At 39.2% G+C, this 23257-nt stretch overlaps 1 protein-coding gene across 6 annotated transcripts in view; it reads left to right on the top strand.

The window, feature by feature from the left end:
- The window catches only part of tenm1 (teneurin transmembrane protein 1), a 2244326-nt gene that overhangs the window by 2094448 nt on the left and 126621 nt on the right, over nucleotides 1-23257 (top strand). For all 6 annotated transcript variants that reach the window (XM_073058035.1, XM_073058034.1, XM_073058032.1 and 3 more), the window contains 2 exons: nucleotides 11614-11846; nucleotides 22265-22419. In XM_073058035.1, coding sequence (XP_072914136.1) covers nucleotides 11614-11846; nucleotides 22265-22419 — 388 coding nt within the window. The remainder of the gene's footprint in view (nucleotides 1-11613; nucleotides 11847-22264; nucleotides 22420-23257) is intronic.

Below are 23257 nucleotides of genomic sequence, written 5' to 3'. Positions count from 1 at the left end.
TTGCATGTGGGACTCAAGAAACTAACTCCACTGCCCTGGAACAAGGATAGCAGAATCCAGCTCTTCCATCTTGCCCTATTTACTATGATTTTCATGATCTATAAACATGGCCTCCAAGGTCTGAAAAATCATGGGTTGAATTGAAGCCAATCAACTGTTGCCTGTGGGGAGTAGTTGATCTCTTGATCTATTGTACTTCTGCTAAAACCAGAAGTTAGTGGGGTTAAAGCACTTTGGCTCAAAGATTTTGCCCCACAGAGCCTCCACCCCATATCATCTCCCATCTGTCTCCAACTCATCAATCCCTGGGCATAAAGTTATTCCCAAGTTCATCTGCACACGGAATCCTCTGTGCTATAAAACTTCCTAAGCAATCACTCTATTCTAATGATATAAATTTAAACACATAACTTTCATGTCTGGTGCAGTGCAGCTTCAAGTTGTGCTAACTTACCTGTTTGAAATTTGGTCAATTATGTCTCTCAGCTGGGTGGCACAAGTAAGTACTTAGAGACAAATGATATTCTGCTTGACAAAAATATGGCTGGTTATATACAGAATGTATGGAATATATTTATAGTGAGTATACATTGAGGAAGAGCACCCCACAGTCTCAACATGAATCAATGCATGATGTTGAAAATTGAAGAATTATTTTACCTTTTTGGGTAATGTCACTTTGAAATTGTGGAAATAACAGGATATAAAATCATAAGACCATAACATTTGGGGGCAGAAGTAGGCCATTCAGCCCAACAAGTCTGCTCTGCCATTCAATCATGGGCTGATCCATTTCATCCAGTCATCCCCACTCCCTTACTTTCACCCCATACCCTTTGATGCCCTGGCTAATCAAGAACCTATCTATCTCTGCCTTAAGTGCACCCAATGGCTTGGCCTCCACAGCCGCTTGTGGCAATAAATTCCACAGATTTACCACCCTCTAACTAAAGTAATTTATTCGTATCTCAGTTCTAAAAGGATGTCCTTCAATCCTGAAGCCATGCTCACTTGTCCTAGAATCCCGTACCATAGGAAATAACTTTGCTATATGTAATCTGTTCAGACTTTTAACATTTCAAATGTTTCTATGAGATCCCCACTCATTCCCCTGAACTCCAGGGAATACAGCCCAAGAGCTGCCAAATGTTCCTCATACAGTAACCCTCTCATTCCTGGAATTATTCTTGTGAATCTTCTCTGAACCCTTTCCAATGTAACTATATCCTTTCTAAAATAAGGAGCCCAAAACTGCACACAATACTCCAAGTGCGGTCTCACGAGTGCCTTATAGAGCCTCAACATCTCATCCCGGCTCTTATATTCTATACCTCTAAAAATGAATGCCAACGTTGCATTCGCCTTCTTCACAACCGACTCAACCTGCAGGTTAACCTTTAGGGTATCTTCCACAAGGTCTTCTAAGTCTCTTTGCATCTCTGCATTTTGAATTCTCTCTCCATCTAAATAATAGTCTGCCCGTTTATTTCTTCCACCAAAGTGCATGCCCATACACTTTCCAACTTTGTATTTCATTTGCCACTTCTTTGCCCATTCCCCTAAACTATCTAAGTCTCTCTGCAGGCCTTTTGTTTCCTCTACTCGCTCCTCCACATATCTTTGTATCATTGGCAAATTTAGCCACAAATTCCTTCATACTGTAGTCCAAATCATTGACATACATTGTAAAAAGTAATGGTCCCAACACCGACCTCTGTGGAACTCCAATGGTAACCAGCAGCCAGCCAGAATAGGATCCCTTTATTCCCACTCTCTGTTTTCTAGTGACCAGTCAATGCTCCACCCATGCTAGTAACTTCCCTGTAATTCCATGGGCTCTTATCTTGCTAAGCAGCCTCATGTGTGGCACCTTGTCAAAGGCCATCTGAAAATCCAAGTACACCACGTCTACTGCATCTCCTTTGTCTACTCTGCTTGTAACTTTCTGAAAGAATTGCAATAGGTTTGTCAGGCAGGATCTTCCTTTCAGGAAACCATGTAGGTTTTGGCCTATCTTGTCATGTGCTTCCAGGTACGCTGTCATCTCATCCCTAACAAATGATTCCAGCAACTTCCCAACCACTGATGTCAGGCTAACAGGTCTATAATTTCCTTTCTGCTGCCTCCCACCCTTCTTAAATAGCAGAGCAAGATTTGCAATTTTCCAGTCATTCAGTACAATGCCAGAATCTATCGATTCTTGAAAGATTATCATTAATGCCTCCGCAATCTCTCCAGCTGCTTCCTTCAGAACCTGAGGATGCATTCCATCAGGTCCAGGAGATTTATCCAACCTCAAACCATTAAGCTTCCTGAGCACCTTCTCAGTCGTAATTTTCACTGCACAAACCCTACTTCCCTGATACTCTTGAATGTCCGGTATACTGCAGATGTCTTCCACTGTGAAGACTGATGCAAAATGCGCATTCAGTTCCTCTGCCATCTCTGCCTCTTTCAATACAATATCTCCAGCATCATTTAGTATTGGTCCTATATCTACCCTCGACTCTTTTTTTACCCTTTATATACTTAAAAAAGCTTTTAGTATCTTTTTTGATATTAGTCACCACCTTCCTCTCATAATTCATCTTTTCCTTCTGATTGACCTTCTTAGTTTCCTTCTACAAGTTTTTAAAAGCTCCCCAATCCTCTATCTTCCCACTACCTCTGGCTTCCTTGTATGCCCTCTCTTTTGCTTTTACTTTGGTTCTGACTTCACTTGTCAGCCAAGGTAGTGTCCTTCTTCCCATTTAAAATTTCTTCTTATTTGGAATATATCTGTCTTGCACTTCCCTCATTTTTTGCAGAAACTCCAGCCATTCCTGCTCTGCTGTCCTTCCTGCAAACGTCCCTTTCCAGTCAACTTCGGGCCAGTTCCACTCTCATGCCATTGTAATTTCCTTTATTCCACTGAAATACCGACACATTAGATTTTATTTTTTCCCCTCCCAAATTTCAAAGTGAACTCGATCATATTGTGATCACTGTTCCCTAAGAGTTCCTTAACCTTAAGCTCTCTTATCACCTCTGGATCATTGCACAACACCCAATCCAGCACAGCAGATCCCCTAGTGGGCTCAACAACAAGCTGTTGTAAAAAGCCATCCCTTAGACATTCTACAAATTCTCTCTCTTGATCTCCAGTACTGGCCTGGTTTTCCCAATCTACTTTCATGTTAAAATCCCCAAGGATTATCATGACATGACTGTTATGCTACAGACATACAAGATCTGCAAGAAAAAGTATAAAATTGCTTAGACACATACATAAGAATAAGGACCTATCATAAGAGGAGCAAGTTACAGACAATTACTGAATCATAGACAAAACAGTAGAAGATATAATTGGCTGAGCTATCAGTTAGCACTTGCCAATTGTTTTCAATTTGATTCCTGATGTGGTCTGTGGATTCAGTGAAGATCACTTAGCCCTTTGAAATCTCACTCTAAGCATCATCAAAATAGCTGAATTCATGGTCAAAGGCTACATACAATGAAGAGGAGATAAAAGGCCAATAACAGAAGAATGGTGTAGTTGTCTGGGGTCATAGAGTTATAGGAGATATTGGAGATAGAGAGAGATGAAACTGAACCATAATAAGTACTGAGATCTTTTTAAAACTGAGTTGTCAAGGCAGGATTGGTTAAAGACACCAAATGTTTGGATGATCTGAATGTTAAAAAGCATAGAAGTAACAGGCTAACTATGAGATGAAGGCGTTTGCAGAGACAGGGTTGAGATAGGATGGAAATAATAAGTGCCACAGGGAGAGAGGTAAATATTATTTATTATGGGGAAATTTGGAGCTCAGAACCTCAGCTCTAGATGGAATTGAATATCAAAGTTGTGAGAAAGTTGGTTAACGCAAAATTAGTAGCTCACTGATGGCTAGATTTTGGATAGGTAGACTGTAAACAAAACTGCAGAGAACTTAGAGCTGATAGTTTTGCCAAGGGACTGCACTTTAATGGGTGGGAGAGAGTAGGCTGAGAAGGCATCTTTGAAGGACAGCATAGGTGTGATCTTGGAGCGGGGAAAACAAGCCTTTTCTGAAACAAAAAACAGAATTGTAAGAAGTTAGCAAGTTCATCAGCATCTGTGGAAGCAAAAGGTCTGTTAATTTTTCAAGACAAGACCCTGCTTTGGGATTGAGAAGGAAAAAAGTTTGCTAGTATTTAGCACTACTGGGTGTGCCAGTGGAAACAGAAGATGATAGTTGATAGATGGAACAAATTTGGGAGGAGAAAACTAGGTGGACAAGTGAGTTATTATGGGAGAGGAACATCAGGGATATGGGACACCTAAAACTGAAATATCTATTCTTCTTTCCATTGGTTTGTTTTCTACATAAGTGAATTAAAATAGATGCCATCTATCACATGCCATACCCTTCCCCATTGGTTCCATCTGCCTATCATCCCCTCACCATCTGGTACCACCTATCATCAACCAGCCTTTTCTCCCACTCTGCAATCCTCCTTCCTTCTCTCCCTGAACAATACTTTCCATTGTCATATTCTAGAAATCTTTCCTTCTCCCTCAGTCCTGATGCAGACATCAATCCAAAACATTAACACATCTTCTGCATCCACTTTATGGATTTAACCACTCAACCCTTCCAGTGTTCTATTTTTCTCTTCCTGATTCTAGCATTTTTAAAAATATCTTCAAGCGTTTGCTGGAGAAGCTTTCACTGGAGATTCTCGGGTAACAATCTGCACCACAAGGATGAAACCAACCAAGGGCTGCCTCTCTTTGAAAGAGTAAAGCCATTAAAGTATTGTAGTATCGCGGACAAGATAAATAATTGTAGTTTTAATGACAGACTATTTCATTTTTAAGGCCCTCTTGATGTTGTGAAAAGGACTAAAGTATCAAAAGAGAGATTGAAACATAAAGTAACAATACATTCAAGAACTTTATGTGGTCATCGAAGTTAGAAGTGAGGCAAAACTTTTTTAAGAAGTCAATATTCGTTTGAAAAAGCTTATGAGAATGATGATTTTAAATGGGGAAGCTGTGTACTTGAGGAGAGACACCAAATTAGCTCATCTCCTACTTTGGGAAGAGTATGGAGGGCAAGATAATTGAAGTGTATAATCAATTTAGTAGAAATTAGGTCAAAATAAGAGAAAATTTTGAAAAACAATTGTGTTCAGGAGAAGGAAATTAAGAAAATGGATTCTTTCAGTGAGCAAGGAGAATCTGTAGGAGCAACAACTGGCTCATTTAATAATATTAATGATCTTCATGTTTGCTGGAGTGAGGACAGAGGTAGCTGGAAAAAGGGCTACAGGAGAACACCTGGTCATAGATGAAAGAATTTCAGGTTGCTTCTCAACTGGTCCACTTGTGCAGTTCTCAAGGTCAAACCAGACTAGGCCAAATTCAATAGCCTCTGGCCATTTATAACTTCAAAGATAAATTTACAACACTATTATTAGTGTGAGCTGCAGAATGAATTAAATCAGGACAGTGCAATCAAAACATTCCAATTATATTTATATTCGTTGTTCGTTATGTCAAGGTTTTCTGTATTAATTAGATCACTTTATTCTGTCCAAAATATTAATTAATAGTTTTAAATGCAACCTGCGGCAGCAATAAATTTTAAGCCAATGTTTTTTGGACTCTGTTGAAAATTCCAGAGCTGATATTCTTCAGCCAGCTGGCTCTTTGTGAGTAGCATTTTAATTAGTGAAAATTCAGGGAGAAAGAATGACTCGAGGCCATATATGACATATAGCAGATGCCTTTATTTGTTTCAACTGAATAAATTCATTAATTTTAATTCAATATTGTATGTTGTACAAATAACTTTTACTTCCTATAACAAGGGCCAAGAAATTCTTTTGAGCAGACATGTTTTTATGTGCTGCACCATGGAATTTTAGCAAAAATTCTGTTGCTGAACATGATTAGGCACCAAATGTGTTAGTAGTGAACTTCTATAACATTCATGCAGTTTATATGTGGACACATAAAGCCTGTTCAGCATCCACAGTAACATCACATGATGTACAGTGCAGGATTTGATGTCATTAACACAAAGTTTCCCTGTGAATCTGAGAACTGGTATTGGAAGAGGCCTTGGATGTTGGGTTGAGGGTGGATATGACATGTTTTAGGAAAGGTTTGGCCTTGGTTACCCATTGCCAGGAAGTCCAAGATGTTAATTATTTTCTATATAGTATTTTTTCCCATTCCCCTTCTCTTCTCTGATCACTTTATCATTTCACCCCTAATCTCCCAATTGCCTCTTCCCAATCTACTGCAAGTGGCTTCAAATCAATCCTTCCCCTGTCTAAACTGACCCTATTCCATTCTCCACCCCTTTTCCCTCTAATCCTTGCACATCCTTTTTGCATCATCTTCCTTCCCCCTTCATCTACTCTTTCTGACTCCATTAGTGATAAAACCCTTTCTTATTTATCAGGACACAGACGGAGGTAACTCAGTCATTCATGTCATGTTGACTCTGAGCACAGCAATCCCATTTCACTTCTCCACACAGGTAGCACACCAGGTTAGGATTAAACCCCACTTTCAGAGGCTATAAGGCATGGATATTCTGCAAGCATTAAAAGGGTATCTAACATCACTACAAAATCGAAATCAACTCAGTAAATGATGGGACACTACAAAGTGCTGCAGAACAGAGAGACTCAGGGTACAAATACATACCTCCCTAAAGATGGTGACACTTGTGGACAGGATGGTGATGAACACACTTGCTTTTATTAGTCAAGGCATTGAGTACAAGTATGCCATGTTGCTTGTGAGACTATATTTGGAGTATTGTGTACAGTACTGGTTTCCTAGTTATAGGAAGTATATCATTACATAGGAGAGAGTACAGAAAAGATTGATAAGGATATTATTGGGACTGGAAGGTTTTAGTTATGAGGGCCTTTTCCCCTCGGAGCATAGAAGGCTGAAGGTTGACTTGTAGTGGTATATAAAATCATGAGGGCAAAGGTAAGATGAGTGTATATTTTTTACTGGGGGAGGGGAGTCCAAAATTAGAAGGAATAGATGTAAGCTGAGATGTATAAGGTTTAAAGGGGGCATAAGGAGCAACCTTTTGCACACAGAGGACAGTGGGTATGTAGAACAAGTTGCCAAGGGAAGTGGTAGACACGGGTGAAATTCAATGTTTTAAGGAACTTGGACAGGTACATGGGTAGGATAGGCCTAGAGATACAGGCCAGATGCAAGATAGCTCAAGTAGACAAACTGAACAGCATGGACATGTTGAACAGAGGATTTACTTCCATGCAGTTAATTCTTTGGCTGCATGAGATACAGACTCAGTTTTAAGCATCACCCATGGCTTAAACAGGCCAAACAGATTTCACTAATCTAACATATGCACAACTACAATAACCTTCTGCATTAAGCAATAAAGCAGGCAGGTAGCTGTCTCTGAGTAAATATGCAGCAGTGCAAGATCTGTAATAGCAGCCAGAGCCTGCATGGGAGAAAGTTAAATGCTGGGACCCCAGAACAGGAACCAGATTGAAGGCTGTCAAGTCTGGTACAGAAGTTTTTTTTTATTAGTTATAATAATTAACTAAGAGTTATGATTCAAGAAGTGACATATCTCATGACTGATCTTGGAGAAAAAAATCAATACTCATTTTCCATCATTCATTCTACCTTTATATCAATTCCCAATCAGTCTTCCAGTCTTTCCTATCCTTCCCAGACATTGCCCTGATCTCACCACCACAAATGTGATTCTGAGAATCCAACATTCCCCCTCTACCGCACCGAAGTCCAGGGACAATTCCTATGTGCTTCACGGATGAGGCCTGCTACCACTTGCTTCTGTATCTGTTTACAAGCCAGATGTTAATCTCTGACAATAACAAGTCCTTAGAAGTTGTTGCTAGAGTAGCACAGAGAGTAGAGCTGCTGCCTCACTGTTCCAGCCACCTGGACTCAATCTTGGCCTCTGCTATTGTCTATGAGGGATTCACACACTTCAGTTTCCTCACAATTCCCAAAGCCATGAGGGCTCACAGGTTAAATGGTCTCTTTAAATTGCCTCCACTGCAGGTGAGTGGTTGGAATTTGTGAACATAAGAGGTTACAAGAAAATTTAATGAGGCAATAGCATTTTCTGCAAACCTGCGTAGGATCAATGGGCCAAACGTCCTCTTCCTATTTTGCAAGAGAATATAGAAAGACAGATTTGCTATTCCCTCCCCTGACCTTGCTACTTTTATAACCCAGATCACCTCATCCTGCTGATGATTTCTGCCTCCACACTCATATCAAAGCCTTGCCAACACATGTCTCTACCTCCTTCTCCAAGTTTTAACATATAATAGTACAAATGAAGTGTTCTGGACACAAAAATAATCCTGAATAATGTTCAAGAGAAAAGGAGTTCTGGAAATGGCCCTCTTTTCCAAAGAATTAGATTGTCAATAACTTTCTCTAGACATTAACACTAGTCAAGCAAATTTCTATTATATTTCTCATTCCCTTTGTTCTCCTGAAACCATCACTTCAGCACAGCTGATCTGTGTTCTGTAATGGATTACTTTGGTCCATGAGATGATCAGAATCAGGCAGCAGTACAATGAACTACATAATAAATAAATAAATATAGGGAAAGAAAACGGAGTTTTACACACACACACACACACACACACACACACACACACACACACACACACACACACACACACACACACACACACACACACACACACACACACACACACACACACACACACACACACACACACACACACACACACACACCTGCTTCCCGAACAGTGTGAAGAGGGAATGACCTGGGTGGTGGAGATCTTTAATGATGGACGCTGCCTTCCTAAGGCACAACTCCTTGAAGATATCTCAGATGCTACAGTGGCTGTTACCCATGATGGAGCTGACTAATTTTTTCAAGTTTCTGCAACTTGTTTTGATCTTATGCAGTGGCCCCCGCCCCCCATTCCAGACGGTGATGCAGCCTGTCAGAATGCTCTCCATGGTACATTTGTAGAAGTTTTCAAGTGTTTCAGTTGACAAAGCAAATTTCCTAAGAACTCCTAATGAAGTAGAGCTGCCATCATGCCTTCTTTATAGTTGCATCAATATGATGTGTCCAGGTTAGGTCTTCAGAGATATTGACACCTGGAATTTGAAATTTCTCACCCTTTTCACTTCTGATCCCTCTATGTGGATTGGTTTGTGTTCCCCTGTCTTACCCTTTCTGAAGTCCACAATCAGCCCTTTCGTCTTGCTGACGTTGAGTGCAATATTGTTGCTGCGACACCACTCAACTAACTGATATATCTCACTCCTGTACGCCCTTTGTCACCATCTGAAATTCTGCCAACAATGGTTGCATCGTCAACAAATTTATAAATGCTGCTTGAGCTATGCCTAGCCACACTGTCATGGGTGTAGAGAGAGTAGAGCAGTGGGCTAAGCACACATCCCTGGGGAGCGCCAGTGTTAATTGTCAGCGAGGTGGAGATATTATTTCCAGTCTGCGCAGATTCAGTGCCTATTTCTGACACAGTGAAGCAGGAGGCAATTTCAACACCTCCACAATGAATTGAGCACCTTGTCACATCTCTAGCCTTCATTATCTAATCAGCAATGTTCTGGATTTGTTTTTGACTGTACATAGTGTATGAATTTTATAACATATTTATTACTCTTAATCAGTTCCATCAAAATACAACCAGGAGCAAAAAAAAGACAGAACTCCATACCCAAACCTTTAGGCCTCATGTGAGAGGTGTTGAACATCACAGGCAGTGAAACCAATGTGCAAGTGATAGGTCCTCAAACAGTATTGAACAAGATACTGGTTTTTTTTTGGGTGGGGGGGTTGTTGGTTAAATATGAGTTGAAGTTAAGAATGCAGCCAGGAGGCCAAAGGTGGATACGTTTCACTGTCGTTCTTCACACATCCTGGCAGTATTGGCTTGACAAGTGAAATTAATCTTGTTCTCCAGCTGGGAAAGATACCATTTGGAACTCTTACTCCTTCAGCAAGTGGGTGCTGAAGTGTACTTAGATGGATAGTTATCTGCCAAAACACTGTCCCAGGAGCCCATGAGGATATACTGTTGACTTCTGGGGTATGCTCTGTGGCTGTTGGTAAGATTCAGAGGCTGTCCTTTACTATTACTAACAATACATCACAAATTGCTAAACACCAAATGGCAACCCAGAACTATTTCAATTATCTTCGCATAACATGGAGAAAATGGACTTACAAAGTAAATGATGGTGAAATAAAATTCTGAAAGAAGTGAATTGTATTCCCTATTCAGATATAACTCTACCAGTTTACCAGAGAGTGAGATCTGCATTTTTATTGGTATTCAATTAGTTTTGCTTAAAGCTACTTTACTTTAATCCTGGTACAAAATAATGCTTACAGAGGCTCACTTCATACACTAGTCCGGTCAAATTAGAATGATTTGCACTGAATATAACATCAGTATAAAAATAACAGGGTGAAAAATATGACAGACAGCAGTGTTTGTCCGATATTGTCTTAGTTGTTGATGCGACAAAGTAACAGATTTTGTGTTGGGTGAGATACAAAGCTTCCATCAGGCAAGCAGCTTGATGCCAGATGAGAGCTGGCAAAACTTCTTACAAGTACAGCTGGTGGATGAAATGTTTTTGTCCAAAGGGACTCAAAGCAGACACCCCAGCAATGTTTAACAGACCAAGTTCAGCCATGCCATCAGTCATCCATTTAGAGAGAAGGACACACACATTGCCACCCATTCGCTCAGCGACAAATCTGGTATCAGTTGCTCCACTCTTTGGCAGCGCTACTACCGTATCGCAGCAGGAACTGGTTTTTCATCAGTGGAGTGAGCCTTTGCACAAGAGATTCAGAGATATTTTTCTACAAGCTTCAGAACAGACAGCAATGACATGGCAGATGGTCAAAGACACTCAATGGTATTGTGTACATGACAGAAACTCAGCAAATGAAAGATGGTTAGCCTGTAGCTCAAACTCTACATTTGCACATAAGCCTCTGTAAATTATAGAGTTAAAATTACCTGAAGTAAACACAGCAGAGATCTGTTTTGAGCTTTCCATACACCACAAACTATTCACCTAAAGCTGTGCAGTTTATTAAGTGAATCAATTGGAAACAGTGTGTTCCAGGTTGTTTTCAGCTCATTTCCTCAGAGACAGAATGCATTTGCTTGTGTTGTTTCCAGAGAGCCTAATGCTATTTAAACCCTGAATACTTCTCAGAATGGGTTACAAACCATTTCTTAAACATGGTCAAAGGAATAGTAAAGAACAGTTAGTATTTCATGGTCATTTGAATGAGCTCTTGAATTGGTTGCCATGGAAATAACTTACTTTTAAGCAGCTTAGCCTCTCAGATCTGTAAAGAACATTCCAAACAAATATAATAGCAGTTGAGAGGTGACCTTCAACTGAAAAGCTATGAAAATTTAAAAAAATTATAGTTAATACGGTAGAGATATTAATGCACAATTTGCAGATTTAACTATTTGACATGATTTCCCTTAAGATGAAAAAAATCACAGACAAATAAAATCCAAACCAGTGAAGTTCTGATATATGGTCTTCTTTTCTTTCAGCCACAGTCCTGCTCATAAATACTACCTAGCTGTGAACCCTGTTTCCGGACTGCTTTACCTATCAGACACCAGCACCAGGAAAGTGTACAGAGTGAAGTCCTTGACTCAAACCAAAGATCTCTTAAGGAATTCTCAGGTGGTGGCTGGAACAGGAGATCAATGTCTCCCTTTTGATCAGAACCATTGTGGAGATGGGGGAAAAGCAGCTGAAGCCTCTCTCACCAGCCCCAGAGGTAAAGAGCATTGTCAATTGAACACAGAAATTTTACCTGTAGCTTCAAAAATTTACAGCAAGTTGTTCTCCTTGGGTTAATTGAAAAGGTTGGCAACTGCTGACCATTTAGGATTGCAGCTATACCATATGATGATGTGTAACTCATTAAAGTACAAGTACATCAAACTAATTGGCAATCCAGCTCATATTTGGGCTGCATCAGGTGCCTTCTTTGTTATAGAAATTTCCTTCAAATTGAAACATTATAATCATGGAACAGAAAGTAGTCTACAGTGTTATCACATTTTGTTTAAAATGCCTTCAATTATTTGAATGAGATTGCAATCTGTTAAAACAGTGGGGATCTCATTAAAATGTGTTTTCAAGGTTTCAAAGGTACATTTAATGTCAGAGAAACGTATACATTATACATCCTGAAATGCTTTTTCTTCACAACCATCCACAAAAACAGAGGAGTGCCCCCAAAGAATCAATGACAGTTAAATGTTAGAACCCCAAGCTCCCCCCAAGCTCCCCTCCCTCACGTGCGTAAGAGGCTGCAAGCAATGAACTCCCACCAGCAAAGAAAAGCATTAGCACCCACCACTGAGCACTCAAGCGTGTAGCAAACAACAGTAAATACACAGTCTTGCAGTACTCCAAAGACTACTCATTAACCAGGTATTCGACATACCATAGGCTCTCACTCTCCCTAATAGGGGAGAAAGAGATGTCTCCGTTTCACAACGAGAGGGGAGACATAACAAATGACTTCTGGTTTACGATGTTAAAAGTTTATTGCGTCACTTTTTCCGAGCTCTATGCCCAAAGATCTCAGGTCTCCAGGCACACACCCTTAGATCTTGCGACTCCCATGACACACTAATCTCCTGCCCAGGAACTGACCTCCTCCAATCCTGCCATCTTCAGCGTCACAAAATCTCAGACCTCTAAAGGCAAGAGCAGCTCTTAGGTCGCGCCCTTGGCATGCCGAATAACGGCCAGTCATGAAATCCCGAGAGTGGGTCTCATTCCCGCAAAAAACTGTAGTCAGCGTGTAACTCCAGGTCAGAGTCTTCAAAAGAACCCTGAAAAGGAAAAATAGAGATATTAAAGATAGAAATAGAGCTGCATCCGAAACTGTATTTTGTGCTTATACGGTTTTAGAGGTGATGCATGCGTTCAGTCACATACTCTTTTTTTTCTTTCTTTTAAAAATTTAGTTGATTAAAACCCTAGTTTGCACATCACACCATAAGTCTGACTTTCAAGGTCAGAGTGAATCCCCTGTTGTGCCTTTGATACTGTGTGCAGATGATATAATTCCTTCTGCCACACTCCTTGTGGAGCTTTATTAAGGGAATTTCAAACTATATTGTTTGCAGGATGGCAAGCACACAGGTTTCATTTCCAGTGACCCGAGTTCAAACCTGTGCTGTCTGTCCATATTTAATGCAGTTTTCCTGTAATAAATAGCAAGGGTTTCCTCCATGAGCAGTCGCTCCCTCCTACATCCCCAAAGATGTACTGGTTAGTTGGATAAATGCCATCATAAATTGTCCTGAGTATGTAGATAAATTTTAAAATATTGACGGAGTTGATTGCAATGTGAGGAGGACAAAATCAGAATCAGATTTATTATCACTGACACATGTCATGAAGTTTGTTGTTTTGTTTCAGCAGTACAGTCCTAAGACACAAATATTGATAAATTATTTTAAAAAACTGCAAGGAAATAAATAACCAGATAGTGTTCATAGGTTAATGCACTATTTATGAATCTGAAGGTAGAGGGGAAGAAGCTATTCCTAAATCATTGAGTGAAGGTATTCAGGCTTCTATTCCTCCTCCTCCCCGATGTTAATACTGAGAAGAGAGCATGTCCCAGATGGTGAAGGTCCTTGATAATGGATGCCACCTTCTTGACTTACCTTCTCTTGAGAAGACCTTGACGGTGGCGAGGGCTGTGCTATTATGAAGCTGACTGAGCCTACAACTCTCTGGAGTCTCGCAATCCGGTAGATCGGAAGTTCCACACAAGGTTGTGAAGCAACCAGTCAGGATGCTCCCCACCATATTTCTAAAAGTCTGTGTTGACATACCAAACCTCCTCAAACTTCTAACAAAGTAGAAGTAAAATGAGAATTGTGTAGTATCATTGTTATTGGATGCTTGATGGTCAGTTGGTACAGGCTTATGGGGACAGGGTCTGTTTATCTGTTGTTCTATAAAATAGTATTGCTATCTAATCTTTCTTCCTTCAACTCATAGTACCATCCTATCACTCTACAATAACAACATACACCCCAAACCCCCAACACACCCACCAGCCAGCCACAGAAATCTATAACAACTTCCACAACAAGATAGAGGACCCTCATTTCATTCCTCTCGTCCAGTATTAGGTACCAGCACAAATACTGTATCTCTCCCCTCACCAACATAAATCACATTCCACCAATGTTCACTATCCACCCATTTAATATCGACATTTTGCTACTTATTTCAAGAAAGCTGATGCCTTTACTATTGTAATCCATGATGTATAATGTTCCCAATTGCTTCCAGTATTCCACTAGAAATGTTGTACTGAAGTACGTTAAGTATTAATCCATTCAAATCACCAATATTAATCACCAGATATGCATCTTTTACACAGATAATGTTTAAAAATTCACTGCCCAATGCATCCAGGTAGACAGCCTTATTTCTGTCAATATTTGTAAGATAATATTCCTGAAGCAAGAACGTATTGCAGTCAAGTGAAATAAGTTGAGAAGGTGATGGGCTGCATTTAGATTCAATTATGAGCACTTTACAGATATGTAAGTGTTCAATATTCTGACATAGGTACCGTTGTCTCAAACTAGCTTACCTTTTTCTCAAGCCTTCAGACCCCAATTGAATTAAAAATAATAATACTTTATAGCTGGTTAAACAAAGCTTTGAATATTGTGTTTACATTCACTCATGCACTTTAGTATTTGGCAGCAGGTTTGCATTTTAACCCTTTTCCCCCTCCCCTTCCCCCTCCCCCTCCCCCTCCATATTTCCAAATGTCCATACACATGATTTCTAGTGCTTTAACTTCTTGAAACTCTGGACAGAAGAATAATGAAGTATTTATTGTAAATAATAGATAATATCATTTGAACCCTTAAAGAAGAAATAAAATTAAAATTCCATCCAATGTAATTTAGTTCATTTTGCTTAGTCTACTCTTGAAAAAACAGCACAACTGTCCAAACCATTTTCAAAATGTACATTACAGCCCTGTAGTACTCTGACCACATTTATTTCAGCCTCAATGGTAAATAGTCATGGGTTAGAGTATCACATTGAAGCATCTTTATTTAATATGTAAAAATGACCACTGAATTCATTATCCATTTAACATGAATTTATAACTATCAAGGCTGTGAACAACTTTGATCATGGTGCCACCAATCACAAAAGGAAAGTTCAGTATTATTCTTTTCACTTGGCACATCTGGAGAAGAGGACAGAGTGTGCCTGAGTAGCTTTCAAGATATTTAAAGTCACAAAAGCTTAAGTGGTAAAGTTGTTAGCTGATATGTTCAAGTTCACATCAAGTTCCCAGTATTATTTCTGTAAAGTCAAACCAATGACTCTGTAGTAATGATCAATATATTTGAGAAATGGGTGATTTTCTTTTGCTTTAACCTAAGGTCCCCATAATATGTGGCATGACATTATCCAAAATATTGGATTTTGCTTTCCCATTGAATTTAATTAACTATGTGACTCACTGCTAAAATAAGTGGTTTCACAAGATACAATGACTGGCAATACTTATTTTGCAGCAGTGAGTTGAAAAAGCAGTCACTTCTATCAAGAGGAAAATCAACTGCTTTCGTAATGCAATGCTGCGATTTCTCAGTATTGCCTCGTGACCTATAATGTTGCTTTTGCTTTCAATTTGCTTTCTGACTATTACCAATCAAACGGGCAAGTATTCCCACTCAAAAAAAATCAGAAGTTAAGAATAAACTATTGCAGTGAAAGGCTTCAGCAGAGCTTATTGTTAAGATCATGCCGTAATAATTTATTTTGTACTGCTAGCCTGTTAGAGACTCTTTATTGAATACCATTGCTATCTTAATAGTCAGGATGGTAGCATGAGTCAATAATCATTTTGCTTTTAAGAACATTGCTGAAGTAACATTTTACGTGGATTGATTGAATTCTTCAAAAATATGTCTTCCACAAAAGTGAGACTGCACTGTTAAAGGCTTTGTGTGAGAGACAGCGATGAAAGCAAGATTGCATCATTAATAACTTACAGGCAGGCAAAATGCTGCTATTTTAGCCACAGGTATCAGGAGAAATATCCAGAAAATGCTGGATACAGTCAGCAGGTCAACTAGGAACTGTGACAAATGAAATTGAAATTACATCTCAGCTCACTTCATCATAATTGGATGCTTGCCTACCTGTGAAGAGTTTCCTGCATTTTTCCAGCACCTGCAGTATTTTGGTTTGAAAATCCTTTTGACACAGTAGATTGAAATGACTTAATCCACAATGATAACAAATAGAAAAATGCCTTGATTAGGATTATATGCTTAGATTAATATAAATATGTAAAATATTCTTCACTAATTATGACATTTTACTTTTTTCAAAATACCATGTTGCTTCTTCATGCACAATGGAAATACTTGATAGAGTATGTTAAGATCCATAATGTGAAAAAACAGAACATAGAACAGTACAGCATTGGACAGACCATTTGGCCCACAATGCCATGCTGATCTTGATGTCAATTTATACTAAATGTCCTCCGCCTGTCTGTTATCTATATCCCTCCATTCCCTTCACATTCATGTGTCTATCTAAAATTCCTCCAAGCTGCCTGCTTCCCTGATAACAGATTCCAGTTGCTTACCACCCTCTGTGTAAAAAAAACACACCCTTCACATCCTTTCAACTCCTCCCTCTAACCTTAAAACCATATCCTCCAGTGTTTGACTCTTTTACCCTGGGGAAAAGATTCTGGCTGTTAACCCTCTCTGGGTTTCTCATAATTGTAAAAACCTCTGTCAGATCTCCCCTTAGCCTTTGAGACTCTAGGGAGAACAACCCAGGTTAGTCCAGTCTTTCCTTATGGCTCATATCTCTAATCCAGACAGAATCCCGGTAAACTTCTTCTACATCCTCTTCACAGTCTTCACATTTTTATAATGAGGTGACCAGAACTACACACAATTCTCCAAGTGTAATCTGACTAAAGTTTTATATAGATGCAACTTGACTTCCTTACTCTTATACTCAACACCCCTAATAATGAATGCAAGCATGCCATACACTTTCTTGACCACCTTATCCACTTACATTGGCAATTTCGCTGACCCCAAGATCCCTCTGTACCTCAATGCTATTAAAGGGTTTATCATTAATTATATACCTTCTTCTTTCATTTGACATCCCAAAATGCAACACCTCACATCCATCCAGGTTAAACTCCTATCTGTCAGTTTTCTGCTCACACCTGTAACTGATCTATATCCCTCTGTTCTCTTTGATAGTCCTTTATGTTGTCTTGCTTTCAAGCACAAACTTGCTGATCCTCCCATTTACATTTTCATTCAGATTATTGATAACAGAGGTCCTAGCACCAATACTTGCAGAGCACACTGGTCACAGACCTCCACCAAGAATAAAAGCCTTACACCCCTATTCTCTATCTTCTATCAACAAGCCATTTCCAAATCTAAATTTGCAATTTACCCTTAATGCCATGCATCTTTATCTTTCGAATCTACCTTCTATAAGGAACCTTATTAAATGCCTTACTAAAATCCAATTAGATAACATCCACTTGCTCCACACAAAACTGTGCTTATGCAGGCCACGTCTTTCCAAATGCACGTAAATCCTATTCTCAGTATCCTCTCCAATAGCTTCCCTTCCACTGACAAGAGGCTCACTGGCCTATAATTACCTTGAACGAATACGTTACATGAGCTACTAACAAGAGAAAATCTGCAGATGCTGGAAATCCAAGCAACACACACAAAATGCTGGAAGAACTCAGCAGGCCAGGCAGCATCTATGGAAAAGAGTACAGTTGGCATTTCAGGCCGAGACCCTACATGAGCTACTCTCCAGTTCTCTAGGAAATATCCTGTTGCTAGTAAGGACACAGAGGTCTTTGTCAAAGGTCCACCAACCTCCTCGGTTGCTTCCTTCAATATTTTGGAACAAATGCCATCCATATATGAGAGCTAAGCTATCTTCATGCTTTTCAGAAAATCTACCACTACCTCCTCATTAATCTCAAAATATCCCAGCAAATTAACAAGCCCAACTTTGTTTTCACTATCCTCGAAAACTTTCTCCTCAGTAAATAGCACTGCAAAGTACTTATTTTGTACCTTAGCCATTTGCTGTGATTCCAAGCACAATTTTCCTCTTTTCTCCTTCAGTTGACCTACCTTCTTTTGGATTTTCCTCTTTTTCTTAACACAGATATAAAATGCCTCAGGACTCTACATGATCCTGCTTATCAAGGAGATTTCATGGCCTTTTTTGATTTTCCTGATTGTTTGCTAAAGCACTTTCCTGTTGTCTTTATATTCTGCAAGGGCTCAGTCTGGTTTTAACTTCCTAAACATTACGTATGTTTCCTTCTCCTTCCTGACTAAATCTAGGACCTCTTGGGTCAACCAAGGTTCCCTTACTTTGCCATTCTTGTCTTTACTCTGTACTGGAACATATCTACTAGAACTCTGATCATTTGGTCTTTAAATAACACAGCAGCTGGTCCCAATTAACTGCCCCGGATCTTATCTTTTCCTATAGTAATTTGACAACCTTCCCACCAAATCCAATTGTATCCTTATTCATACCTGGCTTAAAACAATGAGTTATGGTCACTATTCCCAAAATGTTCGCCCACAATCAGGGCTGTCATACATCCCAAGACCAGGTCTAGTTCAGTACCAAGAACCCATCTTAGATGCACCACATGAATAGTAGTAGTAGTTCGATCACTCGAGTTAGTATGATGCTCTCCTAAGGGATTGTCTATTGGTGGATTCTCAGTAGGTGTAGAGGCCAATCCAGGATCTACTCTGAATACATACAGAAAAAATTCAATTGATTGAGGGAAATAATCTGCATAAAGTGAGTATAGTGAAATACTGTGAAATATAATGCATTGCAGGATGTCACAAACATGAATATCCAGGTAGTCTATATTTCCTTTCTTGTTGTGTTGATGGTGGAGTAAATGTTGTCCGGGTTTGAAGAACCTATCCCCATCTCTTCCTCTTGCCTATCTGAGAAGACAATATATAAGAGCTTGAATAAGATTTGGTTTCACTGACATACAGTAAAAGCATTCAACCCTCAACCCTTTGTTCACCTAAATGAGCATTATAAGCAGGGATTTTGATCAATTAAACTCAGAATTTTTATTTGTGAATTATATGCTCCTTTTTTTGCACAGAGCCCAGAAAAGCAAGGAAAACTGTAAAGCATGAAAACCAAAAACTTCAAAAATTGAAATGTCAGCAGCTCAAAAGTATTCATTCCCCTTTGTTCAGTACTTAATTGAACCACCTCTTGCAGCTAGTACAGCCAGTAGTCCTTTTAGATAAATCTCTATTAGTTTTGCACAATGTGATGGAGCAAGATTTGTCCATTCTTCCTTGCAAAATTGCTCAAGATGCACCGGGTTAGTTGGGGAGTGGCAGTGGACAGCAATCTTGAGGTTTTGCCTGAGATGTTTGATTGGGTTAAGGTCAGGACTGACTGGCCCACTGAAAGACATCAATCTTCTTCACCTGAAGCCACTCCATGGTTGTTCTGGTTGAAAAATGGACTTCCTCCCCAGTTTAAGCTTGCTGGCAGAGGCTATCAAGGATCTCTTTGTATTTTGCAGCACTTAATGTCGAGATCAAAAACCATATAACAATCACAGCATGGAAACAGGCCATTCCGACCCTCCTAGTCTGTGCCGAACTCTTAATCTCACCTAGTCCCACCTACCCGCACTCAGCCCATAACCCTCCACTCCTTTCCTGTCCATATACCTATCCAATTTTACCTTAAATGACACAACTGAACTGGCCTCTACTACTTCTACAGAAAGAAAGCTCATTCCACACAGCTATCACTCTCTGAGTAAAGAAATACCCCCTCGTGTTTCCCTTAAACTTTTGCCCCCTAACTCTCAAATCATGTCCACTTTAGTTCCACTTTAGCCCCATCTGACCACAAGACATTCTTCCACATCCTTACAGTATCCTCTAAGTGATGTTTTTTTAGCCGGGGCTTCTTCCTTGCTCCTCTTCCATAAATAACCTTTTTGTGCAAGGCCTTAGAGATTGTGGAGCTATGAACTTCATCTCCAGTTGCAGCCATTGACTTCTACAGCTCACTCAAAGTAACTGTCAACATCACAGTAGACTCTTTTACAAGTGCCATTCTTCTCCAGAGAACTGAGCTTAGAGAGGCAGCCTGACCTAGGCAGTGTGGCTGTGATTTCATGTTTGGGTTTTCACTTTTTCACGATAGACTGCATTGAGCCCCAAGGTACATTCAGTGCCTTTGAGATAGTCTTGTACCCTTCCCCTGATTTGTGCTTCTCTGTTATCATTTCCCTGATTTGTCTTTGTTTTGGTTTGGTCTGTTGAAAATCTACCATACTATTGGACCTTACAGAGAGAGGGGTTATTTATGCAGGTGATCCTCTAATTTTCTACATCAACAAATTGGGTGAGTTGGTAAGGTAATACAGAGTATTGTAACTGAGGAAAGTTAGCATAGTAATTAATTAAAGTGAATGGATACCATTTCAGCCTCACAATTTTGGTTTTTAATTTTTAGTAAATTGTTGACAGGCTTTGGATATTTTTTCTTTTGATTTGACATGATGCACAAGATTTTGTAGATTAGCTCAAAAAATCCTCCTTCAATATATCTTAAAATTAGAAAATGTGTAAACAGTTGTGGGGGCTGAATACTTTTTCAGGGCACTGCATTTTGTGAAATAGGTTGCTTTGCAGCCACAGTACAGAGCAATACATAAAAATACAATATGAAATATAAAATAATAAATAGTGCAAAAAGAAAGCTAAATAGCGAGGTAGTGTACACGGGTTCATGAACCTTGCAGAAATCTGATGATGGAGAGGAGGAAGCTGTTCCTAAAACAGTGAGTTTGCATCTTCAGGCTCCTGTACCTACTTGCTGATGGTAGTAATGAGAAGAGGGCATGTTCTGGATGGTGAGGGTCCTTAATGATGATGCCACCTTCTTGAAGCACTATCTTTTGAAGACATTTTTGATAGTGGATAGGCTAGTGCCCATGAAGCAACTTATAATGAGACAAAGGAATTATCTTGTACTCTCCCTGAAGTGCTGCCCTGATGATGAGCTCAAGTCTGCATTGTGTTCCTTGAACAAATAATCTCATGACTTACCATCAGAGGTGCTTTCACTGAGCATGTTTAAAAAAAAAGGTCCAAGCCATATTGACTCAAAATAAATGGAAAATGCTAATCTTACCTTGGGTTTGGATGGAGTGCATGCAACCCATGAATAATTCCCTGATCTATTGCAAGGAAAGGATCAATGGAAACATTATTTTCATCAGAATGACAGTTTAAAATTTCAGTTCACTGTTTGAACAGAATAATGACAAAACTTTTTAATAGATCACAACTTAAAAAATATTTTAATATGTCAAACTCACTACATTTGGAAAACTACTTGTTATGTTCCTAATAAAATATTTAAAGAGCTGCAAAAATGAATGCAAACATTAAAAACAAAGGAGAACATTGCACTGAATGTGGCCAGTAATGTAATGGTAGCTTCTATTTGTATTTGGTTCTAATTAAAAATATTTCATGTTTATCCAAATCACATTGGTAGCATTGTAATGTGTAGATAATTGTATCTAATTACAGTTTGGAAATTGCCACTGCCCCCGGTGCCTTGTTGCTTGGCATAAACAATAAGTTGGAGAGCAGAGTTAATTGGGCTTCAGTAATTTCATAAATTTTTCATTTCCTTTTCTCTAACTTGAGTTGGTATTGTGGGAGTATTTTGCAAAAAAATAGAGAAAGTATTATTCTGTTTCCAAACTTATGCTTGCCTATGAGGACTGTTAGATCTATCCTCTGGTTATATAGGTGGAAAAAAGTAGCCTTTGTAAGCAGAATTTATCCTTCAAATGACACAAGAAATGGATTGGATAGGGAGTTACTTCATAAGTGTATGTGTAAATGGCTACTGTATTTTCTATAGTTCAATCATAACTACAATGTTAAAGTACATCTGAAGTTCTGGCAAGCCTTAGTGTGACAAGCGATTTTGAAAGATTCTAAATAATTAATTTTGTTTTCTTTGCATGTTGCCAACTTCTCTCACTCATATTTTCTTTACCTTGCTGCTTTCAAATAGGGATCGTGGTAGATAAGTTTGGATTTATCTTCTTTGTGGACGGGACCACCATTCGGAAGGTTGATCGGAATGGCATTATCACAACGATAATTGGTTCCAATGGTCTAACGTCAACACAACCTCTAAGCTGTGACTCGGTAATGGATATCTCCCAGGTAAATATGTAACACTACAGATCAGACTTTCAACCATAATAGAAAGTAGATGCAATTCAATAAGAGACATTGAGGTGGATAGTGAGCCCAGAATTCTGACTGCATTTCATGTGTGCCAATCAGAAGTCTGGGGATTAACTTGAAGAGGCTTCAGACCTCATTGAAGTTCTTTGCAAGAGGCTTTGGTAAAGATGATGCCTCCACAGGTCATCTTTGCGTTCACTCAGAATAATTTGGAGTATCCCTAAAGTAGTTTTTGGGAGGAGGGTTGGAAGAGGCTATGGAAGGGGATATAAATAGAAAGGCCATTATGAAAATTCATTCAGCTATTGCTATTGCTTCTGACTGCACAATACAAAAGAACTTAGAAGCTCAGTAACTGGTGAAGTTTTTTTTTGCCTGCCTTTTTCTATAAATAAACTATAAGACAAGCCTTGGGTCACTCAATTAGAAAGTGCTAAGTGACCACCAGCTTTCCTTAAGGCTGAAAATACGCTCTTTTGATTGCTTCATTTTTTTGGCTCATCTCGCATTCCAAAAAGTTGGACTCCAACATTTGGCTTTTTAAGGAGCCTAATTTGTTCATATTTCTAACCCCCAAAACGTGGTCTTTCAGATGTACCTAATGGTATGAAAACGGAAGTCAAGTCAAAAAGATAGATAGTGAAAAGTCTACCAAAGTGAAACAAACTCCAATTAAGTTATTGACATTTATCGCATGTTTAAATTTAATAAGTTTCAGGACCACAACCCGTTCTTAATTATGTTACCAGAACAGGTGGTTTAACTGGCTCTTGAAACCTTGTCTTTGATCAGAAGTAGCCTCCAAGTTTTCAAG

Source organism: Hemitrygon akajei, chromosome 10 (assembly GCF_048418815.1).
Source record: "Hemitrygon akajei chromosome 10, sHemAka1.3, whole genome shotgun sequence".
In the NCBI taxonomy this organism is placed as follows: Eukaryota; Metazoa; Chordata; class Chondrichthyes; order Myliobatiformes; family Dasyatidae; genus Hemitrygon; species Hemitrygon akajei.
This window is presented reverse-complemented; position numbering and strand designations above follow the sequence as displayed.